At 38.0% G+C, this 22,524-nt stretch overlaps 1 protein-coding gene across 1 annotated transcript in view; it reads left to right on the forward strand.

The window, feature by feature from the left end:
• Positions 1 to 22,524, forward strand: part of NELL1 (neural EGFL like 1) — a 296,528-nt gene that overhangs the window by 217,637 nt on the left and 56,367 nt on the right. The window contains exon 15 of the mRNA XM_068398442.1: positions 11,392 to 11,487. Coding sequence (XP_068254543.1) covers positions 11,392 to 11,487 — 96 coding nt within the window. The remainder of the gene's footprint in view (positions 1 to 11,391; positions 11,488 to 22,524) is intronic.

The following is a 22,524-nucleotide window of genomic DNA, read 5'->3' on the forward strand; positions in this document are numbered from 1 at the left end:
CAGAGAGGGGGACCAGGTGGCAACACTGTGCGTACTTTCTAGAAATTAGCTGAAAACTTTGTGTGATTATGCGTATGCATAAGGGCACAAGTCAGCAGTATGATCTTATAAATTGAGACAGAGATGTACTCCTTAGAGTCTTGTAGCTTACGAATTTAGGGGGTAAATTCTTAGTCACTGTGTAAATTGATATAGATTTACTAATTGACGCTAGCAGAGAGTGTGGCCCCTTGGGTTTCTAAAATGCTCTTGGCTCAGCCAAAGATTATACACATAAAGATTATATTTGCTTTTCTGCTCTTACTTGTTAAATGCATACTTTATTAAATTATATTTCTGTGGTTAACTCTGTTCTGAAAAAGTGCCTGGCGGGTTCAGGTTCTTAATGTGTCTTCCTCGCTGTGGGGGCTGTAAGGCTTAATTGTTCATAATGTGTAAAAGCTTGAGATGAAAGGATTTATGTAAAAGCATTGTATTATGATGATTATAAGGCTGATGGTGATGCATATCACACCTGCTGTCACACCAACTTGAGCAAAGCACTCTTTGCCTTTAGACTAAAATTTCTCTGTAACGGTGAGAACAATATCACTTCTCAGTGTTTCTTTTTTTCCCTGTTGAAAAATCTGGTGGCTCTCTCCGATAAGTCAAAATATTTCAGTTTATTCTCTTTTCTTCTGGATGAGCCTTACACTTCAGGATAAAACTTACTTGATGAGATTATTTTAGGTAAATCCAGATGTTGAGATGCATGTGTCTTTTGCCACTGGGAAAATTAAAATAATTGCTAAAAATCTACATTTCGGGGGTGGGGGGGGGAACTCTGCTTTTATGGTAATGTTTTAGCTACTGAAAAACTTTCTGCTTTAAAATGCAGAGAAGCACTGAGATTGATTGTGTCCTATTAATAGTTACTTGCATTCTCTTTTTAATCCAACAAATGCAAAGGTCAAAAGAAGTGTAGGAGAGTGCAAAAGTTACCCAGACCTAAGAGAATCCATTATTTAGTGTGGTATGTTTTAGCAGTACATTTGAATCTCTCTTCCCTCACCTCTCCGCATGCCCCCGCCCGCCCCCTTCATTGTTTTCTTTGTTATTCTTTCTTTCCCTTATAAAACTTGATTTGAATGAGACAGAATGCCCTGGGGCATTGTTGATGGGATACAGGGCTTTTCGTCTCTTGATTGCCTTCTTGGCAGTGTCTTTAGTGAAATCAAACCTTTATCTGTTAGAGACTGCAAAGTAAGCTAGATTCTGGAAATTGAGATTAACTCTCAATTCTGTTCCTTAATGGGGAAACATCTATATCTAACATGGCATCTTTCTTGATAAAGAGTAAAGGCTGGATGGGTATTGTGGATGAGCTCTGAAAGCTTCACATACTGACGTCCTTCCTGTTGTGTAGTCAGAGGACTCTGATCTCTGGACCTGACAATTCCCATCCTTCTGGTGTTGGTCAGTAAAATGCAATTGTGCTTTGAAAAAGGCATTTTATTTTGGGTGGAGTGTTTTGGCAGAATGAGTGAGCGTTAAAAGATGATGCAAAAACCCATTAGAAAACATTTTCAGAGATACCACTGTAGCTGTTACTTTCAGCATACCAGAAGTGTAATATTAAGATGATGAGAGAGAACACCTAAATTTTAGTGTGCTTGTATAAAGATACACTGGTTAAGGTCTCTTAATGTCTTTACAAGTTATTTGTCTTTACACATCCTTGACCCAGACCAGAAAAACCCATTGCCATTTTATTTTGTATTTTCTTCTTCTTCCTCCCAGTAACGTCACCTTCAGATAGCTAAATGCTATCAATAATTCCTTGATTTACTATTGCATATTTTGTGCAGCTATCAAAACAAGTATCTGTTTTCAGTTTCAATTGTTATGCTTTCAATAAGGTACCAGCAACCTTCAAAAAATGTTGCTGAATGTGACACTGTAGAGGCCATGGTTACACCCAAGCAACATGCTCACTTCCAGCCACAACTAAAAATGCTTTCTTAAAGTTTCTTTACAATTTCAAAAGATAGTGTTCAGAGAATTACCATAAAATAATGCTTTATTAACATTTTAGGCATTTTTTTTTACAGCTTATTCAACATTCTGATGTTTTTAATGATAACCTACAATTATTTGAGGATGCTAGGTAGCTTTTAATTAAGCAATATAGAGTAAACCTTTCACACTGAGACAGAATGTTTCTAAATAGCCTTGTGTTTTATTGGTGAAGGTGCCTATCAGTGCTAGAGGGTAAAGCAAGAAGAGTGAATTTAAAGACTATATACCTGTTTTGTTAGGGTAGAGTCCAGATAGTCTTGTGCTGAACGTGTCCAGAATGCACTTGTGTGGACTGGAAGGCCATACAGAGAGCTGTAAAACACACACAGCTAGAAAATTGTTTTTATGTTGTCTGAATATTCCATGTACTGCACTAAGGTCAAACAGACCTAAGATTGTATCCACAGTTTATTGAATTCAGGTTTTTTTCAATGAGTTCAATGGGATTTGAATCAAGGTCTTTCTGACGTTGTGATAATAGATCTGGCAAGGGAAAATGCTTCTATTGTGCTTCTGGAACATGCTTCTTTATCCTTAAATTAAGATTGATTAAGCATAACTGGTTTCTAAAGAAACTGTGAGCCACAGTATCACAGCCAAAATGGAAGCAGGTCAGAAGTTTCACATCCTCTCTTTCTTGCTTTGTAATGATTGCAGGTTTTAGTAAAGCATTCTTCTGTCTGATTTGTTTTGATAACTCCACTGAACTTTAAATTAAAATATATAAAATTATAATTTATGTGTTATGTTTGTAAATATAAATTATTTTATACCCATTTGTTTAAAAAAATAAAATGGGAGTATGATAAACACATTGTGGTGCAAAGAAAAACTCCAATAATAACATATGTCATGTCATTTCTCAAAGCAAATTTCAGATTGGTTTTACAGTTTTAACTGTTAAAATGAATTTTGAAAGATGATGTTCAGTCGGTTTGTGGAAGAAGTATTCTGCCCTATTTTGTCATGCTTAGTATTAGGTTACTAGGCAGACAGCTGCAGTTGACTTAAAATGGTGCACTAAAAATATCAAGGAGCCTGGCCTTGAGAAAGCAGGGCAGTAAAATGGCAACAAGAATATTTATTTAGCACAGAATTATCTGGGGACGTGAGAGATGCTTTCAGAAGTGTAATATATCACAGGACAAATTTTATTATATTACTTTTGTCTCTTACTGCTTCTATTGATCTTTTTCATATACATTTTAGAAAATTGTCACGTATCTGTCCTCAGAGCCATAAAATAAGCTTGACATCAATAAGTGTTCCATATATGTCTTTTTACCAATAAAGCAGAATGGGCAGATTCTGTCCATTCAGTATGCTTTGTGACTTAATTTAATAAAATGTAGCTTGTTTGTTCATTAGAAAAGATTTTAGGTGAAAATGTATTAATCAAGGTGGGTAACTTACATATTCAAAAGTAAGTTCCATTATTGGGGTAATACAAAGGAAATTATTGGTATTTATCACTGTGATTCATTGGACTAATTTTAAGGAGGTGATGTTTCATTTTTCAAAAAAATCCAGCATCTCTAGCCAAACAGCACTTGAGCTCACCCTGAAAGCATCCAGATGAACGGCTCGCTTCTTGAGTACAAATGGCTACAACTTGATTGCATATCAGTCAAGCAAAACACCAAACACCAAGAGAATTTAACATCATATAACAGCAAAGAAAAGGCCCACTGCTAAGAGTTCAGTGCCTTCTGAGAAATATGCTCAGCCTTCCAAGTTTACCTTAATCTTAATTTTGCAAGTGCTGTATGGGAGGGCACTGGGTGCTTGGAAAGATTCAGTGCTACAGCAGCTGAAGTAGCCTAGTGACAAACTCTACAATAGTAGTTCACCATTTTGATAAATACTATATAGTATGCAAATATATACACACACACAAACTCACACACAGTATGTGTGTATGCCTATATCTGATATCTGATATCATTTCTTCCTGATATATTCATTCTTCTTTATAATCTTTCACAGGTACTTTCTGTTTTGCTCTTTTTCCTTCTTTACTCTCACTGTGCGTTGCCTCCCAAATTTGAAAGAATTCCTTCATGCTCTTCTGAGTGCTTTGGAAAAACCCCATTTCCAAACCTTAATTCCAAGTTCATTGATCTTTGTTCAGACTTAGCTCTAAGTAGTAGTTTTGTACTACCAGGATTTGGAATTTTGACTACACTAGGCAGCCATTATGCTAATTACCTTTGTAAAGTACCTCTTATACGCAAAATCTCTAGAAACAGAAATCAGATATAACAACTTTACAATCAGTTGTTAGAAGACCTGAGATTTATAGGCTCTTCCTGAACTGAACTAACCCTCATACATGCCACACATAAAATCTGAAGCATAAATTAGGTTGGAAGCTGCTCACAAAGGTGATGAACTGCCCAGCTAACGGTTTGTCTTCCCGTCTCAGATGTGTTCACATCCTGATTGCCAGACTGACCCGCAGTCCCCTTCCTACTCCAACATTGTGGGATGAAAGTTTTCCAGGACAGTTCTTTTGCCCAAAGTTCATTCCTGCCAGATTTGTCCTTCTCTAACTCCAGCCAGCTGTAAAAGGACTCCAATGGCATTTGGCAGACTTTGTGTTAAATAAGTTGCACTCTGTATCCAATGGATGTAGTTCACTGAACCAAGAAGAGTTTTGTACTTTTATAGATGATAGCGTCACACTTGAGTACGGAGAAAAAGAGCAGAACCTCTGCTGCTCCCTTATTTTGTTTGTGTGCTTTCTCCTTACCTTCTCATCTGTCCTCTAAACCCACCTCAGCAACTGGTATCTGATTATTCTGGTGTTTGGCTTACATAGTTGGATGGTTATCAACCACGACCTTGTGAGTATTTGGCTGAGTAAATTCAATCATCTAATGAAATTGTGGTCTTTCCATCAATTGATTATCAAATTGCTTGTATAGTTCAGCTAGCCCATCTCTTTTCCAAAGCTGCACGTTTTTGTTTGCTCAGGCAGTCTGTGCCTGACCCCTTCCTTGCCTTTCCTGAATGTCCCTTTTTTCACTTGATGTGCACATACCCTTTGAGTCTGGTCAAATACCAGTGGACTTCACGGTCATTTTACTGACTACTCTGTTGACAATAAATCAGTAAAAAGGCATTTCAAAAGTACAAGAGAAACTAGTATGACTTGGTTTTATGCTGCCCAGTGTAGCAGTCCCAGACACCTGCTGATTTACAAGGTGAACAAAGATTATGTGAAGAGAGGACAGTGCTTGCCGAGGCAGTGACCAGGAGGAGCTGTGGTACAGGTGAATGCCTGTAAAGGACGGATTTGCCCACTTTTTTTTTTTTTTTTTTTCCTAGCTCCCTGTGCCAGTACATGATCTTTGAGCAAATAAAGGTGTCAGGTTGGAGTCCATTTAAATACCAATCTTCTAGAAAGCTGCTGTAGGTGTAAATGTAGGGCAGCATTGGCAGCATACCTGCTGCTGTATTTGGTCATGAAGTACAATTGACACTCTGCTGTAGGTATTTAACACCCACTGGAGCTGATGCATGCATATGAGGCCAGACACCAGCTAGTTTGGAATGAATGTGAGCACTCAGGATTTTGGGCCAAAATACAGAAAAGCTGCAGGTTACTATATCGCTACTACACAATAGAAGCTGCTGTCTTGTACGCCATCCGAAGGACATGGTTTCACCTTGAGCTGCGTTGCAGTTGCCAGTGCAAACTAGGCTAACGGCTACTCCACAGTGCAGTTGTCTTGACAAGTTGTGGAGGACCTTGCTTACAGAAACGAGCTGGTGGTTGGCTTTATCAGTGATAAACCTAACGTAATACAGGAGTAGGTGTGGTTTTGGCCCATACAAACACAGACAGTATACCCTACTGAACAAAACTGTGTTTGCTTTCTTTAATTAGAGCTTCTCTTCGCTGTGATATGGGGCAGGAGTTGTTTGCATTTCTAGTATTGCTATATTCTTTCCTTTTATGCGAGCTATGGTACATTTTATCTTTTTCTGCAGTGGTGTTCCTTTTGGTACTAATGGAACCACTTTTTTTCAACACTATTTCTTTCTTGACTAATGAAGAAACAGGGAAAATCACGAGGCAGAGAAAATCAGTGGAAGAAGCCAAAGGTACCCACTGCTAAGGCACTCGCTCTTGAACCTCTTCCATCTCTTTGTGCTGACAAGCTGAAGATGCCAGCTGCTTAGTAAACTAATTGTACAGATGTTCTTAAAACACTGGAGTTTGTTACTTAGTGGTGGTGTTAAGATGAAGAGGAAACCAGGATTATCCTCTTGACAAAATTCTTATCAGCCACTTCTAGGTTCAAATTCTCAGAATCTGAGAATTTGCTCATTCTCAAATGAGAGAAGATGAACTCTAAATAAATGAGGTGCTTCTATTTTAATTGAGCTTCTTTTTTTTTTTTTTTTGAAAAGTAATAGATGGATAAGATAAAGGAAAGAGGAAGAAGTACAGTATATTATTCCTATGTTTGCATTACAGTAGGTCATGTTATATGCCTATGGTAACATTGTAGTGGGTGATATATTTAGCTGTAAAAGCATGGATTATGCTGTACCAGGGCAACATCAAGAAACCAGCCTATTGAAAGGTGCATTTAATAAATATATCTCAGTGTATGAAATCTTATAAAATACGAATGCAAAAGTAATATTAATATTGTGATGTTTTATTATCGCTTTATAGAAAATTTAATTTTTGTATATACCAAGAAATAATATTTAATAAATATCTGCTTTTTTTTGGGAAGGTGACTTTCGTGTCTCTTCACAGTCAAGTGACTTTCCTTTAAATTTGTAGGATAATTTCTTGTTTTACTTTTGTTTGTGTTTTTTTTTTAATAAAAATGTTCTTACATATTTATAAATGTGTTTATTTCATTTTATAATAATTACTGTATCACACTTGGAAGTAAGAGGTATTTGCTCAACATAAGGATCCCACACTGCAGTACCTGCATTCCTATAGCAGCACAGTGAAGTATTGTGCTGCGCTACTGTACAAAAAATTAGAATAATCAAGGCAATTCCTTCTGCTCTGTAGGAAAGGAGGCTGGAACCCAAACTGTCCAGCTTTCCAAGGAACCTACAAAAATGTCAGGGAGATTCCACACCTTCCGCTGAAAGAGGCTCTAGCTCTGCTAACTTCTTCTTTTCCTTCCTGAGGATGTCCATAATAGAGTCATTGGAAGAGGAGATAATTCTGTTTGACTGGACAGAGGAAAAGAAACTGTACCCCATAAATACGTAGGCAGCGGGTATGCATCTTGTGCATGTCCAGGAGCATGGTGCCGAGTTTGTGGGTACTTTCATGCTGCTCTTTGTGGAGCTCAGCAGTGAGACTCTCCTGTCCCTTCAGTGTTATCACAAAAATGATAAATCCAGCAGATTTATCATTTTTGACTGTTTCCATTCTCTACAGATCTGTCATCAAGGAGGACATACACCAAAAATAAAACTCCTCTTCTGCAGAGAAATCATGTCTATTTAGGAAAGATATTTATATGATAAAGTCTTTTACTTTGGAGGAAGAAATCTGTTAGCATTACAGAGGTCTGTTCACTCTGGCAGAAGTCTCCTGAAATCAATAGATTCTGTTTCTTTTACATTAAGACTCTTAACAATGGAGGTTTACCCTCATAGACTTTACTCTAATGGCATCTTTGCTTAATTTACCTGATAAAAACTTTATTGCAAATTCAGTAACCCTTCTCCTTTTTAACAAGTTTACCAGCCTGCAGATAATTTCAGAGACAGGATCTGTTTATGGGAATACATTAGCAAAATACAATCCAGCCATGATTTATCTTTCTTGTGTTAACTTCTTCTGAGTTGGAGGGAGTCTGCAATTAAGGTTTATAACTGCTAGTGCTATGGTACTGATGGGTCCCTGCTTCCTCCTCAGAGTTTTGATCTTGTAGGGTCTAAACCACACTGGAAATCTTAGATCCCACAGCCCGTAAGACGTATAACAAAGCATAAGCACCAAAGCAGGTAGTTTCATGAGAGCATGGGCACTCCAGCTGATTTACTGTTCAGTCACTGAGCTGCTGCCTGTTGGATCATCTTGTCGATAAGGCATAGGTACAGAGGTGATGTAAAGATTTTCCTTAATTAATATCTTCTGCTAAGGGTGTAAAGGAAAAATCTCATTGTTGGAAATGAATGGATTTTGATAAAATGTTCTAAAAGGCTTCAGCCAGAGTCATAAGTATTAGAGAAAATAGTTGAAATAAGTGAAGTTTGGTAAAATAGCTAGCAATTGAAACTGAGTTCCTATTATTAGAGGTATTGAGCGTTCTTAAAATTCAGAGCAGTGCTAGCAGTACTGCATATAATACTGTGAGCTCTTTTTCTAGCAGTTGAGGAAAGTAGCCTTTAGACAAACATTCTGATTTTGTAACTACATTGTGAGATTTGTGGTTTTGATGTTCCTGCTTCCTGCAAACCTTCAATGCAGGAATTAGAGGGTTTGTGGAAGAACCGTCTGGGGAACAGCAGGATAATTCTGGCACTCTTCCTTGGGGTTTTCTTTTCTTGCATAAAAATATAAGAATGAAGCACCTCTCCAAAATTCACCAGAGCCTGAGCAACAAAGACAAGCACAGATAGTCTGTCTTGCAGAGGACCTTTCAGCTTCTGTAAAAAATGGAAAAGGAAAGTTGAATTCTTTCCTTCTGCAGCCATTGCCCAGCTTCTCCCCCAGCTCCATCCTTCCTCTGACATCCATGTAACAAGCTAGTGCCGGGGTGACTCCTCGTGCACTGGGCAGTGCAGAGTCCCTTCTTACAGGAACCTGTAGTACAGCAATTCCTCAGGGTGTCCCTGTACAGGTACTGGGTTTTTTGAGTTGCTAAGATGTGACATGTAAAGGATAGAGGAATTGTAAATGCTCGACGAGTAAGTGCTAGCACATTTGGATATGCATACAGGACGTGTGTTTTGATACAGATATGTAGGAAGGAATAGAAGAAGAGAGAGAGAGTTTTGACTTATGGCAGGCATCCCAGTCTTTCTCTCCCAGATGTGAATAGCGTGCTTGGCTCTGCCAAGACCTGGCTGCTGCACTGGCATAACACAGTTTTTGCACTAATGGGAAAATCTTTTACATGACCAGCCTGTCTCATAAGCCTTTCTCTGTTAGTAGTCTTAAAAGAGAACAGAAGAAAACACCACCTTACTGTGCAGACCTAGGAGCAGGGTTTATTTTAAGCAGCACGCATTTCTCATTAGTAAGTTGGCAGTATCAGTTATGGTGGCAAAGAATGTGTGTGAGAGCTCTAACTGAAGCCCTCTTACATACCTGTCCCCAGCAGCTCTAATGACTTTCAATGGACACGCATGATTGCTATAGACAATAAACATTTTTTTTAATGCCCTTTATGACTTCTTTTAAGACCCCTGTGTAGTTCTTTCCCAGTGCAATGTGGCACACATTTTCAACAAACTATTCGCTTTTTTGCAAATATTTTTCTTCTTTTCTCCTTTATATCTGTTATGCCACAAATTCTTTTGATGTCATACAGAAATGTATTACTACTTCATGAAAGTCTCTGCTTACTCTGAATTTCAAACTAGAAAAAAATGTAGATGGAGAATTTAACTTGCACCTTATCTGAGAAGGCTAATACTAGGAATGAGCAAATATTCAAGAGCTATAGAGGGAATCTTTTCAGTCTCGTCATGTTTTTCATGTATTTTCCAGCTGTATTTCATACTGGTACTTTCAGCTTTCTGCACAGTTATACTTTTCTACAAATATTTATATGCAAAAAAGCACAGAATGCTACTCTTAAACCATATTTCTCTTTTTCACATACAGTAGAAACTGACTGGTTTCAAAATAGATCTATTTCCCATAGATTCCCATATGGAGTGTGTGCATTGATGAGCAGGAAGCGTTACTGGGCAAGAACCATGCTTCTCCACACCACTGCCTTGTGCCAGTTGCAGGAGTGCTTATGATGTTTTGCTGACATCTTCTCTAAACCACTTTAGCGTTCTTCTCCCCATGTTATTCTCCATAAAACAGTATGGGCATGCTACAAATTAGATATTTAGAGTAAGGCAGATCTGTCTATCAATTCAGTCAAGAGATATGGTGACGTGTTTTTTTGCCTCTAAGTGGTTAACAATTGCAAAAGATTCTTTTTAATGCTTAGTACTTTATTCACTTTATTTTTCTTTTTAGTGCATTGGAAAATAAATCTTAAACATTTCTTCTGTTATCTAGCATTTTAAGCCTTTTTGCAGCATTTGTAACATCTCTTTGCCAGCACTCCATCTGTGATTTTAGCTTGCAGGAAACACTTTGCAATTCTGTTATTAGCTTAGATGCAGAGAGCTGCTGTTTAAATATTAATTGTAACTTCCCTCAAAAGTGCAGTCAAACTCACTGAGTAACTTGTAAAGTTCAATAAATATTTAGGGAGAGGGTGGGAAGTGTGTTGTAGGTAGGGCCTGCTCTTAGTCTTAGCAAAGGTCTTACTCAAGTTAACAGTGCAAAATAGATCATGTCCTGATGCTTGTCGTTTCCTTTCCACTTCTTACCTCAATTCCCCTCATTGTACACACACAACAGAAAGAAAAAAGCATAATGTTAAACTGCAAGCATACTTCCTGCACAGTTAGCGGACTTCCTGCTAAACCTGCTGTAAGAGAGGAACACCACGCAGTGCTCGCAAGAAAAGATAGGAGATCCATCATGTGTTACAAATCCTGGTTACTGGGCAAATGTACTTTTAAAGTACTTGTGTATTGCTCTGTCAAGAATCACATCTCGGTAGAGGCATTATCTTGTGGTTGAGCCCCTCTCCTCTGCTTTCAGTCATGAGCCTCACCCTATTCATTTATTGATTCCACAAAATGTACTTTACACTTAAAAATTAAAAAAAAAGGAAAATATGATGGTGTTCACAGACATTTCGGTAAAGTGTGTTTGATAGTAGAGAGAAACAAAGTAGTTAACACTATCTGACCAGCCTGTTTTCTGTGGATCACCAGAGCATTGTAATTGTAATACTCGTATCTGGTATAATTGAAAGAAAATGAGCCCCATTAAAATAGTACATTGTATTTTTCCCTCTCTTCTTCTTCCATATGGTTATTAATGTTTTATTGGTGAGGTGGTTTGCCTACGGTGTAATCTGGGATTTTTTCCTTATGTCGTTTAAGTGAGTTACTTCTCTTTTTGTTTGCAGGTGGACTGAATTTTAATATGTTGAATTCTGTTGATTGCTTAGAATTTAGATGTTTTTCTTAGTATCTTGCAAATGTATAATAAATTTTTAAAAAGTTAAGTCATACACACATGTCCCTTTTATTTTTCAGCATTCTGTGAAGAGGGGTGCAGATATGGTGGAACTTGTGTAGCCCCTAATAAATGTGTCTGCCCTTCTGGATTCACAGGAAGTCATTGTGAGAAAGGTAAAGCTTTACTGAAACACACCTTCTTCTTTGGTAATGAGAAATATGATATACTGAATTAAGAAATAATTACTTTCTTTCCTTCTGCTTGATATTTTCTCTTCATTGAAGATACAACTGTTCCATAGCTGCCTTTCCCTAACTGAAAGCTAGTCTTAAATTAAACATGGAAAGTTTTAGACAATCAGGGATGTATCTGCTTTTGCTTCCAGCAGACACTTTTAGTTAATTAGAAGGAATGGCAAATGAAAAATATTTACTCCACCTATTTCCTGTGGTGCAAGCTCAAGGTCACCTTCTGCTTTTTCTAAATCTGTTGTGCAAGTTATACCAGAATTTGGATGCTTGCTTTTCGCTTCAAGTTATTGAATTCTTGAGATCTGATTTGTTTCTAAGTCACTGAGGCCACCAGTTTTCATAGAATCCCAGCCTATTAAAATATATCTTATTAGTGATTATTTGATTCTGCCTTTTCCCAGATTTTTTTGCATTTCAAGGTTGGCTTCTGACAGCCTCATAGACCCACCTTCCTGTTTGTTTCACAGAGATTTAGTTCTGTGTCTGCCTTAAATGAGAAGGAAGGGATCTTACAGAATTCCATGTAGGACTCTTATTAGATTCTTTATAAAGCAGATTTGGGATTTTATTTTGGTCAGTATTTATTGCAGTAGTATTTCACTTAAATAACCTAATGATAGAGTTTTTTACATTGCGTGTTTGTTAATAAACCTTTTGCACTTGCCATTACTGGTGGAAATAAAGTTGATTGTTAACAGAGGTTGCATGGTGCTAGTATGGATGAGATTATAATTGACTGAGGGTTTTTTAAGGAATTAAAAAAAAAAAGAAATGCAAGAAATAACTGTTAAAGAATAAGTTAAATCACTAGAACCATTTGTTACCCAGAGATTGTTCAGTAATTTGTGCATAGCAGTGTCTATTTAATACATGGCTGTTCGGCTATAATACAAAGTAATTTAAGCCCAGTTGTCAACAAATCTGCTTTGAGTAGCTTCTGAAAACTGCTAAAGCTTTTTATGGATGTACTCAAATCACTGCACACTTGAAATCCCATAGTTTCTAGTTGTCATCATTGTTTCTAATTATTTGGGAATGAACTAGGACACTAATATTTTCATACCATCTTGAATAAATTTGAGTACTCCTTTTTTTTTTTTTTTTTTTTTGCCTGTAGTCTTTGGGTTATTTGTTTTAAATATAAATAAGCTCCCAAGCCACCTGACATTCAACAGTAAGCACTGGCAAATACACATGGGGAAGAAATACAAGAAGTGCCTGCCTTAGAGCCCCGCCTACCATAGCTCCCCAGCCTCTGATCCTGCTAGTTACCCTCTCCCATGCATAGTTTGCTCATTCCTTTCCAAATTGTCTATTATTCAGAGGAAACAATACTTTCAGAGGGTTGCAGGGTACCAGAGTTGTGTCCTATGTGGTGAAAGTATGGTACTGCAAAGCCAGTACCTGCATTGCCAAAAGGTGCCGTACCTACCCAGGGAGCCAGTGGCTTTACGCCAGCTTTCAGCTCGACTGCCTGTGTTTGTTTCTTTCACCCATGAATCTTAAAACTATCTTTTTTCTTATAGCTGTAAAGGGGCTTCCATAACTAGAACACAGAGTCTTTAAACTGTTGAAGTGATGTTTTAAAATTGATAAATGGATGACATAACCATTGTTGACTCCTGTGTTTTTCATGTCTTTTGTATTGTTTTGATCTAAAATATGAGTTAGCGCACCAAGTAAAGGAAACATGGCAGGCATGGTACTCTCATTATATCAAGAAATTTAGAGGTAGATGTCAGAAGGAGCTAGCTTCTGTGTGTAAAATCTATACGACTCGAACCATAAGGATGTTTTTTTTTTTCCTTTGGAGATCTATAGGATTTACTAGTATGCTACAAGTCAAGCTAATGATGGTAACTTCAAGAAATTTGATGTACAAACTGATTTAAGAATGAAAGGGCTTTGCATATGAGAAGTTGTCACATTTTAGTTGTGTTAGAGGGTTTGAAAACTTCAGCAGATATACCTTATGTCATATGTGTATTTCAGTGGTTAAGTGCATATCAGATCTATATGAGAACAGCTTCAGCTGTCTGAAGGTGCACGTCCTGGAAAAACTAAATGTTCAGAGCAGAAAGGTGATGAACCACCTTTGAAGCAGGCTTCCCTTTGCTTACCTGCTTACTCCTCAAAGATGTAGTGCTGTCAGGAAGAGGAGGCAGTTCAGTAAAGACCTCCCTCATAGTCTCACTGCAGTTTGCTGCAGTGCTTTTAGAGGACATCTAAAGTATTCAAAAACTATGGATGTTTGTTTGTTTGTTTTTCCTGTTGTCTGTAATGTTAGAAATAAGCACTTTGTTTATATTTAACATATGGTAGCACTGCCTCAATCATTATGGCATAGACCGAAGACGGTGAAATGGTGGGACATCACTTTAAATCAAAGCTTAAATGTTCCTAGTAAAAATCTTGTCTGATGGAGGCTCATGGTGAACTGATGCATATCAGAAGTGAAATGGTGTGTTTTGGTAATGTATTCTATGCGCCACAGTGCATTTAAAAATGTCCTTCAAACCGACAACACAGCAATTCCTTATACATTATTTGTGAGCTGAAAGGACTCGTCACTGCCTAAAACCAGTATGACCCAAATTGGCTTCGACATCATGTAAAGGGTAAAATGAACCAGTAATTGAAATGTTGTTGGAAAGCAGGTGCATTTACTTCTGAATATGAATCATATGTTACTCATCGTTTGTGACTGCCTGGTTGGAATGATGATATTAGGTTAATTAAAAGTTCAGATATATTTGAGAAGGGTAAGATTTATGTTGGCAATTTACTAAGGTGAAATTAAAATACACATTTAAGGCTTACGTACAAATACATAATTCAAAATGCTGCTAAGAAGAGTCACCTCTTGCCAGTTGCTTTGCCTGAAATGAGGAGTCATCATAACAGTTGTGGGGCTGCCTTTTCTTTTTGAAGGTGAACTGCAAACTGATATCCAGAGATAGGGTCAAGTAATTCCTCCTTCCATCCGTTCTTTATAATGCTGTTTCTTTAAGTATGTGCTTGATGCTTCTTACAGAAGTTTTATCATTTTCTATTTAGAAACTGGTTCTATCTTATGAATTTTTTGTTTGTTTTGTGTTTAGCTGACCAGGCTGAAATCAGTGATCTCTGTGATCATTACCATTTGTGATCATACTTAATACAGCTGTGATACCTGTGTTAGAAAGTTTTTATGTTAGAATTTTTGCTGACATTGCTGTATGGTTCCAGCATTTACGTGCCTGACAGCTGAGCTGGAGATATGCATCTTTAACTGTGTGTAACACTGTTGGCTAAGCCCAGGTGCTTCCTTGGCAGGGATCCCTGTTAAAGGCTTCCGAGAGACATTTTGGTGTGCAGGGAGGAATGCAAACACAGTACTCTGTGGGACTTGTTGGCAGTGTGGATTCAAATGCCCTAATTTTCCATCCAGTGATGTTTTAATGCTTTTTCTTAGACAGGATTTGCTATTATTCTGTATTTGTGGAGTGTTAGTCACTACTGCCACGGATGAAGCGGTGAGGATGAGATAGGCAGGACAATCTATGATATCAAAGGCAGGAGTAAACAGATGATTGAGTGCCTAGAAATTGCAGACATTCCTTGAACACCTACTTGCACGTGGTGGAGTCCTGTTTGTGGGCCTAAGAAATACATACCAAGCTCTGGGATGGTGAAGAGTGGTGGCAGAAGTCTCAGCTAAGGGACTTTGTTACAGTGTCTGTACAAATTATAACTTTGGGCAATGAGCAGGAAATGGCAGAAGGATTTAGAGCAGTGGGTTCCCAGCTAAGGGCAAGTCAAGGAAAGTGCAGTATTTTTCCAAAAGCTGCAGGAGGGCTTTTGGCAGTGGTAGGGCATCGCCTCCAAAAGGGACTCGAAACAATTGCACTAAATCTTTGCTCCCCTGGCTCATGAAAACTACTGTCTGAGCTGGTGCATAATGAATGGGGAATATGATTCTGGTAGATGAGAAGAATATTGCATAGGCTAGAGCTCAGAGAGGTAAATATTTTTGTGATAGCTACATGTGTATTTATACACATTTGTATAATGTGTATAGATTTGTAAAGCACCAGAGAACAGTTTTCTCACAGAATGATAGAATGCTGTCAAATAATTACCTGCTGATTGTAAAAAGTCAGAAGCAAGGTTAAGACATGTCAGTGAAGCATCAGGATGTGATAATTACTGGGGTTATTCTTTGTGGTGTTTTAGACTGTCTGTACAAAAGACTGTCTGATGTTGGGGTCAGAGGTAATTTTTCAGTATGTACCATGGCTGAGAGATGTGCTTTGAATCCCAATAATTATACTGTGAGTGAAAAAACAAAAAAACATTTGCAGTATTGCGTTAGTTACATATGGATTCTTCAGTGCAGTCATAGATTTCACAGGCGTGCAATGAAATGTCGCTATGCTTATATCTGGAAATTGGATATGTCATATGTGTGTCATGAAAAGGAGGAGGTCTTTAGCTGATTTGTTTTATAACAGTTGACAGTATCTGGAGTTGTCTAAGAAGCTGCATACTACTTTGTGTACTCATCTCTGAAATTGCTGTTCTGGAATATATTGTCCTCTGCAGTCCTTTGGGTAAAGCTCCCTATGGTCTGTATTTGCTTGGACCCTGGAGATAGAAGAAAATATGAGAATTGTACTTCCGTGTGCTATTTTTTTTATTCCTGAGCTGGATCAATCTTTAGGTGTGTAGCTATCAAAGACACTCCAGTTGAGGAACCTGGTTTAAAAAAATAAGCAAACAAAACCCAAAACAAAGCAGAGAAAGAGATTTTTCAGTGAGTACGGTAAGCTGAATGTCAAAACTCCCTACCTTTCTCTAAGATCTTTTGTAAAATACAAAGCAAGGTTTATTTTGGGAAACTAACCAGCTGTGCAGCTGTGGGCACAAGGCTTTGCATGAGATTCTTTCTAAAGCCTCTCATTTCAAGGTGAGGCAAAGCCAGTATAGTGGAAGACAGGAGGGGTGAAGTGAATGATGCTCAGCTTATTACAGAAAACGGTGGTTGTGGTTGATGTGACACTCCTGAGGGTGTGACAGATCCAGAGAAGGCAGATGCTCCAGGTGGCTGAGGTTACCCTGCTCCATTTGCTGCCAAGCTGTTTACAGCATTTGCCCCAGTGGTGCTTATCGCAAAATAGCAAGGGGTGATATCTTAATGTGATAGAAGAAACAAAGCTGTCATTTGTACAGATATCAGGGAATAGATCAAAGAATATCTACGAGAAAAATCTGATTACGACCGTCTCTAAGGATCAAGGGGACATCTGTCTGCAAATCAACAAATAACTCTCAGTGGAAGAAAAAAGTTGTCCTGTCTCACACTGCCAAGCCAAAGAAAAGTGAAATCTCCCAAATCAAGAACACCATTTTTCCCCCCAGCTGACCATAGCATGAGGAGACTGGACTCATTTTTGTAGTGCTTACGCTGCCTCATATACTGTAAAAGTTTTGTTTTAAAAGCCAGGAAAAACACTAAGCAGACACTGGTTTGAGGGTTTTTTTGCAAGGGATATTTTTATGCTGCTATACAGTTTATTTGTTATGTTCAGGTGTCTGGTTCTATATATTTTTGTTTGTTTGTAATGAAAGGAATATCTGCTATATTAATCTTTTATATTATCTGAGATGATATCTTGACATTCCAGCTAACAAATGGTTCTAATATTCTAATGTTTTATTATTGGTATGACTAGTGGTCATAAAATATCTCTTTCATAGTCTTCTGACTTCATGAGGGACACAGTTGTTTGGGATTTTTTTAAGACACAGAAAATTGTTCAGGGTTTTTTTTTTTCTTCTTTGGTCCCCAAAGCTTGCACTTAGAAATTGGGTAGTATTATATTGCTTATCCTGGCTGGGATTATGCTTGCTATTCTAGGTTCCTTCAATTTGAATTTCTCCACTCAAACTCCACTTTATTCACCCTGACCAATGTCTGTATACCAGCTGGACATGTCAGGTGTTACTGAAAGATGCAGTTTTACCTATACAAGAAAAAGACAAGATTTTGCTAGCTGACATTTAATTTACATTTAGATTCATGCAGAACAATGTAATCAAGAGGTAATTTCTGTTGATCAAGATTTATAGTGCACATAAGATCCAAACTCAGATTCTAAAATCTTTATGCTCTTGCTTTAAACATTAAGAAAAATACCTTTAGGTAGTGTCTTGGCATGCCATCTTTCTTTGTGTCCCCATTCCTGCTCTGGATGTTCTTGGATTAATATCTTGTGAAGACCCTCTGTAGAACTTATTACAGAGCTTACGAAAATAACTGCTATGTTTTATTATTCCTTAGTGCCTTAGTAGTGAAATGAAAATACACGTGCTATTTAAAGAAATGAATGGATGTGACTTCATGAAGTCAGTGGCTTTGCATCTTCTTTTTCTAATGGAACAAGATATTTGATTCCTTCACTGTCTCTTTCTTGCTGAAAAGCAGGCAGTGAAAAATCTGAAAAGAAAATGACAGTAAGTGCTTTGGAAAGGAAGGAAAAGAGTGGGAAACTTAGGAGATTGGCTCACCTAGAGCTCCAGTGATGAAGAAGCAATTAATAGAAGGAGAAACTCCAAGCAAAATTATGCCATCTCCTTTAGATTCAGGTACCCTGCCAAAGTGTTGGATAGTAACCTGTGTTCAATCTCTTAAAAAACTGTTAGCAATTGTCTTGAAATTAGAGATGAATGGTCCTTGTAGCAGTACGGGGTGAACTGCCTGAATTTATATTAAAAATTGACTTTTTGATGTAGTAAGGACTAATAAACATAGCTTTCGTAGAACTTTTAAAGCAAAGTGTCTCTTTAGTGCATCAGAATTCAGTGATTGAGTCAGTCAAGTTCTACTTGAGAAACACACTCTGCCACAGTTGAGTTGAACTTTCAAAAGACCCTTCACAGAACAAGGCTGCATAAGCTCTGTGAAGTTTAAGAAAATTCAGGAGTATAAGACCACCGTTCAGATGAATGCTTTCGTGAGCTCTACCAGTTGGAGTGTCTCTGCAAGACAAGTCCTTCCCCCAGGCATGTTCTGTGAGCCCCCACATATCCCCATTCCCATGTCACTAGCTGCGTGTGGCAACCAGTGGAGTCAGCCAGACATTGTGTGTCTTGGAGTAACTTCCAGAGCAAAGTGAAGGGGGAAGCAAAGTGAGAGTCCTTGTGTTCCTCTGGGACTGGGCTTGCTGCACGTCCTGCTCCTTAGGGAGCCTCTTGCCAAAGACAACGCTCCTGGAGTTGCACCTTACGCTACTTGGGCACTGTCACGCAGCGGTGTACCTTTGTGAAGGAGAACCTCTCTTTTGGTGCTAGAGATGAGTGTCAAAAGGATACGGTGCATTTCCTCAGGTTGAATCTACCTATGCAAATAGAGGGGTGCTCATATGGTGCGTTTCCATCATGTGCCTGGAAGATGCAAAGCACAGTGCAGGGGGTGAGGGCGGTATTCATAGGCAAAAAGCAGGTGCCTATATTTCCTAGGTGGGAGAAGAGCATGCTGTAAGAAATATGGGCTATTTCAGCTAAATAGGTAAAAAACGTTAGGGCCTCTCTGCCCTCTACTTAGCACCTGGAAATCACTGGGGGAGAGGGAGGTTTGTTTATTCCTGTTCTCTTTGTTTGTTTCAGTTGCTGCTAAACAGTGTTAGATGTTTATTCATCCATAAGTTCTAATTATATACTACAGGAGGAACATCATGTTTAGAAAGAGATAGGTAAACTAAGCAGTAGCAAGCTCCTAAGCTCTAAATATAAAAGCTCCATATTCCCTCTGAACTTCCTACAGCCCTTAGCCAACATAGCCAAATTTTGTGCAAAAGCCTTGCACGAGCTGAGGCGTTGTAATTCGTTCCATGCTGTAGGCCGTGTTGCTTTGGCCCTTTCTTGAAGCACTCAGTCCCTGACTTAGCATTCATCCAGTTTATCACCAGAAACATCTCCCACACCTTCTGTGCAGTCCTATCTGCTTCAGTTTCCTTTTGGATTCTGAGGACACAGGCAATGGGATTTAAATTTGTTTTGAGTAGCAGAATCACCGTTGAATGCATTGGAACAGAGAGCTACAAAGCACTCAAATATTTATATTTGAGCAAATAGATATATTCATATATTAATGAAATTTCCATTTTGCAACTAAGGAGTTTCCATATATGAAGCATTTCTTGTGATGTGAGCTGTACAGAAAAGAGAGTTGCTTTAAAATACCTACTCATGATGAATGAACTTCAAACCACGTCTCATTTTGCTATGGTTGATTAAAAAAACCCAACAAGTCTGCTTTGAGTGCAGTGCAGTAATGCTAATTTTATAACCTAGTTTGTCAGGACATTCTGACCTCCTTTTTTGGTTCTTCCAGGCAGACGCCTACATCAAGTGAAAAACAGAATAATTCTAAGGAGAAATACCAGAACAGGTAGTGGACTAACTATTAAATAAAAACTACCTCAGTCTGGTCAACTACAGGTGGTATTTAGGGGACATTATTGAGTTTAGTAAGCTCTTTGCCACCTTACTTTTTCTTATTAATAGCCTGCTCTAGACTGGAGAATCAACCATGGATATTTAAATTTGCTGATAACCTAAAAATGTAACTCAGCAAGTGCAGAGCAGGTGCAGAGAGGTTCTTACATTTTTTTAAGACAGAAATCGTCTTGACTTCAGTGCAAATTTCACCGGAGTGGAAGCCTTAGGATCTTGTACAACTGAAATAGGTGAAATGAAAAATAAATGGCTCTAGGGAAATAAAAGAACATTTAGAGTGGGGTTTTTATGTGGAACAAGCTGTGTTAGTTGCAGTTACCAATGACAAATATGCCATCTTTAACTCATTGATCTATGGTACAAATCTAACTAGCTAATCCAGGAGTAAGATCCTATTCAAACTGGGTAGAGAATTCAGTCTCTTTAGAAAATCTGTGCAACTGATAATTTTACTATCAAGAGCCATGTTTCTGCTGAAGTTCAATACAGTGTTCTCATTGAAGTTAATCAAGGTATAGTGAGAGAAAATGTGCCTTGGTCATCAGAACCAGCATCTGAAAACACTTTCTTGTGAGAGATAAAATATGACAAGTGAAAGGAATGGAGCAAAACAACATGCTGATGTTTTAGAGGTATTGTGTATTTAATTCTGACAACAGGTCAGTTTTCCTGCATTTTTTCTTTTTTAATTTAAGATTATTTCCCCTGAGAAATTATGGTATGAGAAGAACACTTTAAGCTGATGGAAGTGATGCAGCAGGAAAAGTAGGTGTAACCAGCAAGATCTTTCCCCATATTGACAGGAATTCACCACCATAAAAGCAATAGCCACCTCTACTTGCTTTCATTGGGCTGACATTCAGCGGAAGAGATCATGTCCGCATTCATATAATCCCTGGAAGGTGAATAAAATGGCATAAATCACTTACTCTCTTACGTCACGTATGTAGATTGCAACTTGTGTACAATGAGGATAACTAATCCAATTATTTTGCTTTAGGAGTCAGGGTGAAAATGTGAGTTAAACCCTTGTTGAAGGGAGTGTCGTCCTTTCTTTATTGACTGAGGTAGCCTCTGTAACATCTACAATTTTGTTGAATTTCAGTCCTTTTGAGTATCTGTTTTTCTAAGAGTAACACCCATGGTTTTCAACAGTCTGCTCCAGGAAGACTGCAGAATTGGGTTGTTGTTATACAGCACTACAGTGAAGAAAAGCCTACAACAGAAGGAGGTGTCTCTGCAAATCCTGCTGAATTAAAATCAGTGTGTGGACTCAAGAAAACAAGTCTGTCTTCTTTAGGATTGTACTCATGAGTATGTACAGAGAAGAAAAGAAATAGGAAGTTTTGCTGATATGAAACCTTACAAACTTTCTTATCCCTTTCCAAGGCTTTTTCTGTATCAAGTGAAAGATTTTTATTGTCCATAGTCTGTTTAATAGTGATGTGTCTGTTCTGCTGCAGAAAGTACATGATGTGCCTGAAGACTCCCCTTCACAGTGCACTTTTTTTCTGGATAATCCAGCATATCATGCCTGGTGAAAACCAAAAAATCAATAAAGTAATACCTGTTGGGTGTGAAAAAGGCCTATGAATCGATCTCCTAGAAAGTGTGGTATTAAAGCCTATTCCAGATTCAGAGCTCACTAACTCACTGTGCAGATTCCCATTGCTTTTGTTAGGCTTTTGCTCATGCCTACAGTCCCCAAAAAAAGAATATACAAGATGTTGAAATAATACTGTGCTTCATGTAAGGTATATATGAAGCATAAAAGTAACTTGGATTGTTCTGGTTGAATGTTTTCTTTGCTAGTTCCTTTATGATTGAAGCAGCTTTAAAATAACAGTCATACTCAACCTTGGGGAACTATGTGTCAAAGTTATTTTCAAACTTCTTATAATGTTATGATAACAATCTGTTCAGTCCTTCACATTTGCAGAAATAGAATTCTTCTTAAATACTTCAATTGGTTTTTTTTGTTTTAAAAAGAGAACCTTTGATTTAGCAACTCAGGCAGTTCAATAGCTGGAGTTTTCTACTACTTAAGCTGTGTAACATCTGAGTTATTTCTTTCAACATGTAATATCTACTAAGTAGATCAGTCATTTTAGAGACAAACATAAATGGTGGAGTTTTTATGTGAAAGAGTGAAATCCCCTTTCTTATTTGATTTTTTTCTGAAGAGACATTCTCTGTAGCTGGCAATCTAATCTTTGGAATGGTACTCATTTATCTTGTGAATGAGACATGAAATGAAAGCCCTAAACACTTCTGGTCATTAAAGATCCAGTTGAACCTGTATCCTATTTCAGCTCAGGTAATTACATTTTGCCTTCTTTAGCAATGTCAGTCAGAGAAATTACTCATTTGAAATAGCTGTCTGGCTAGCATGGAGTGGCACCCATGCCGTAACTTTATAGACAGCTACATTTCTGTGATAGGTTACAGATCCTTACAGCT

Source organism: Nyctibius grandis, chromosome 4, assembly GCF_013368605.1.
Source record: "Nyctibius grandis isolate bNycGra1 chromosome 4, bNycGra1.pri, whole genome shotgun sequence".
NCBI classification, from domain to species: Eukaryota; Metazoa; Chordata; class Aves; order Nyctibiiformes; family Nyctibiidae; genus Nyctibius; species Nyctibius grandis.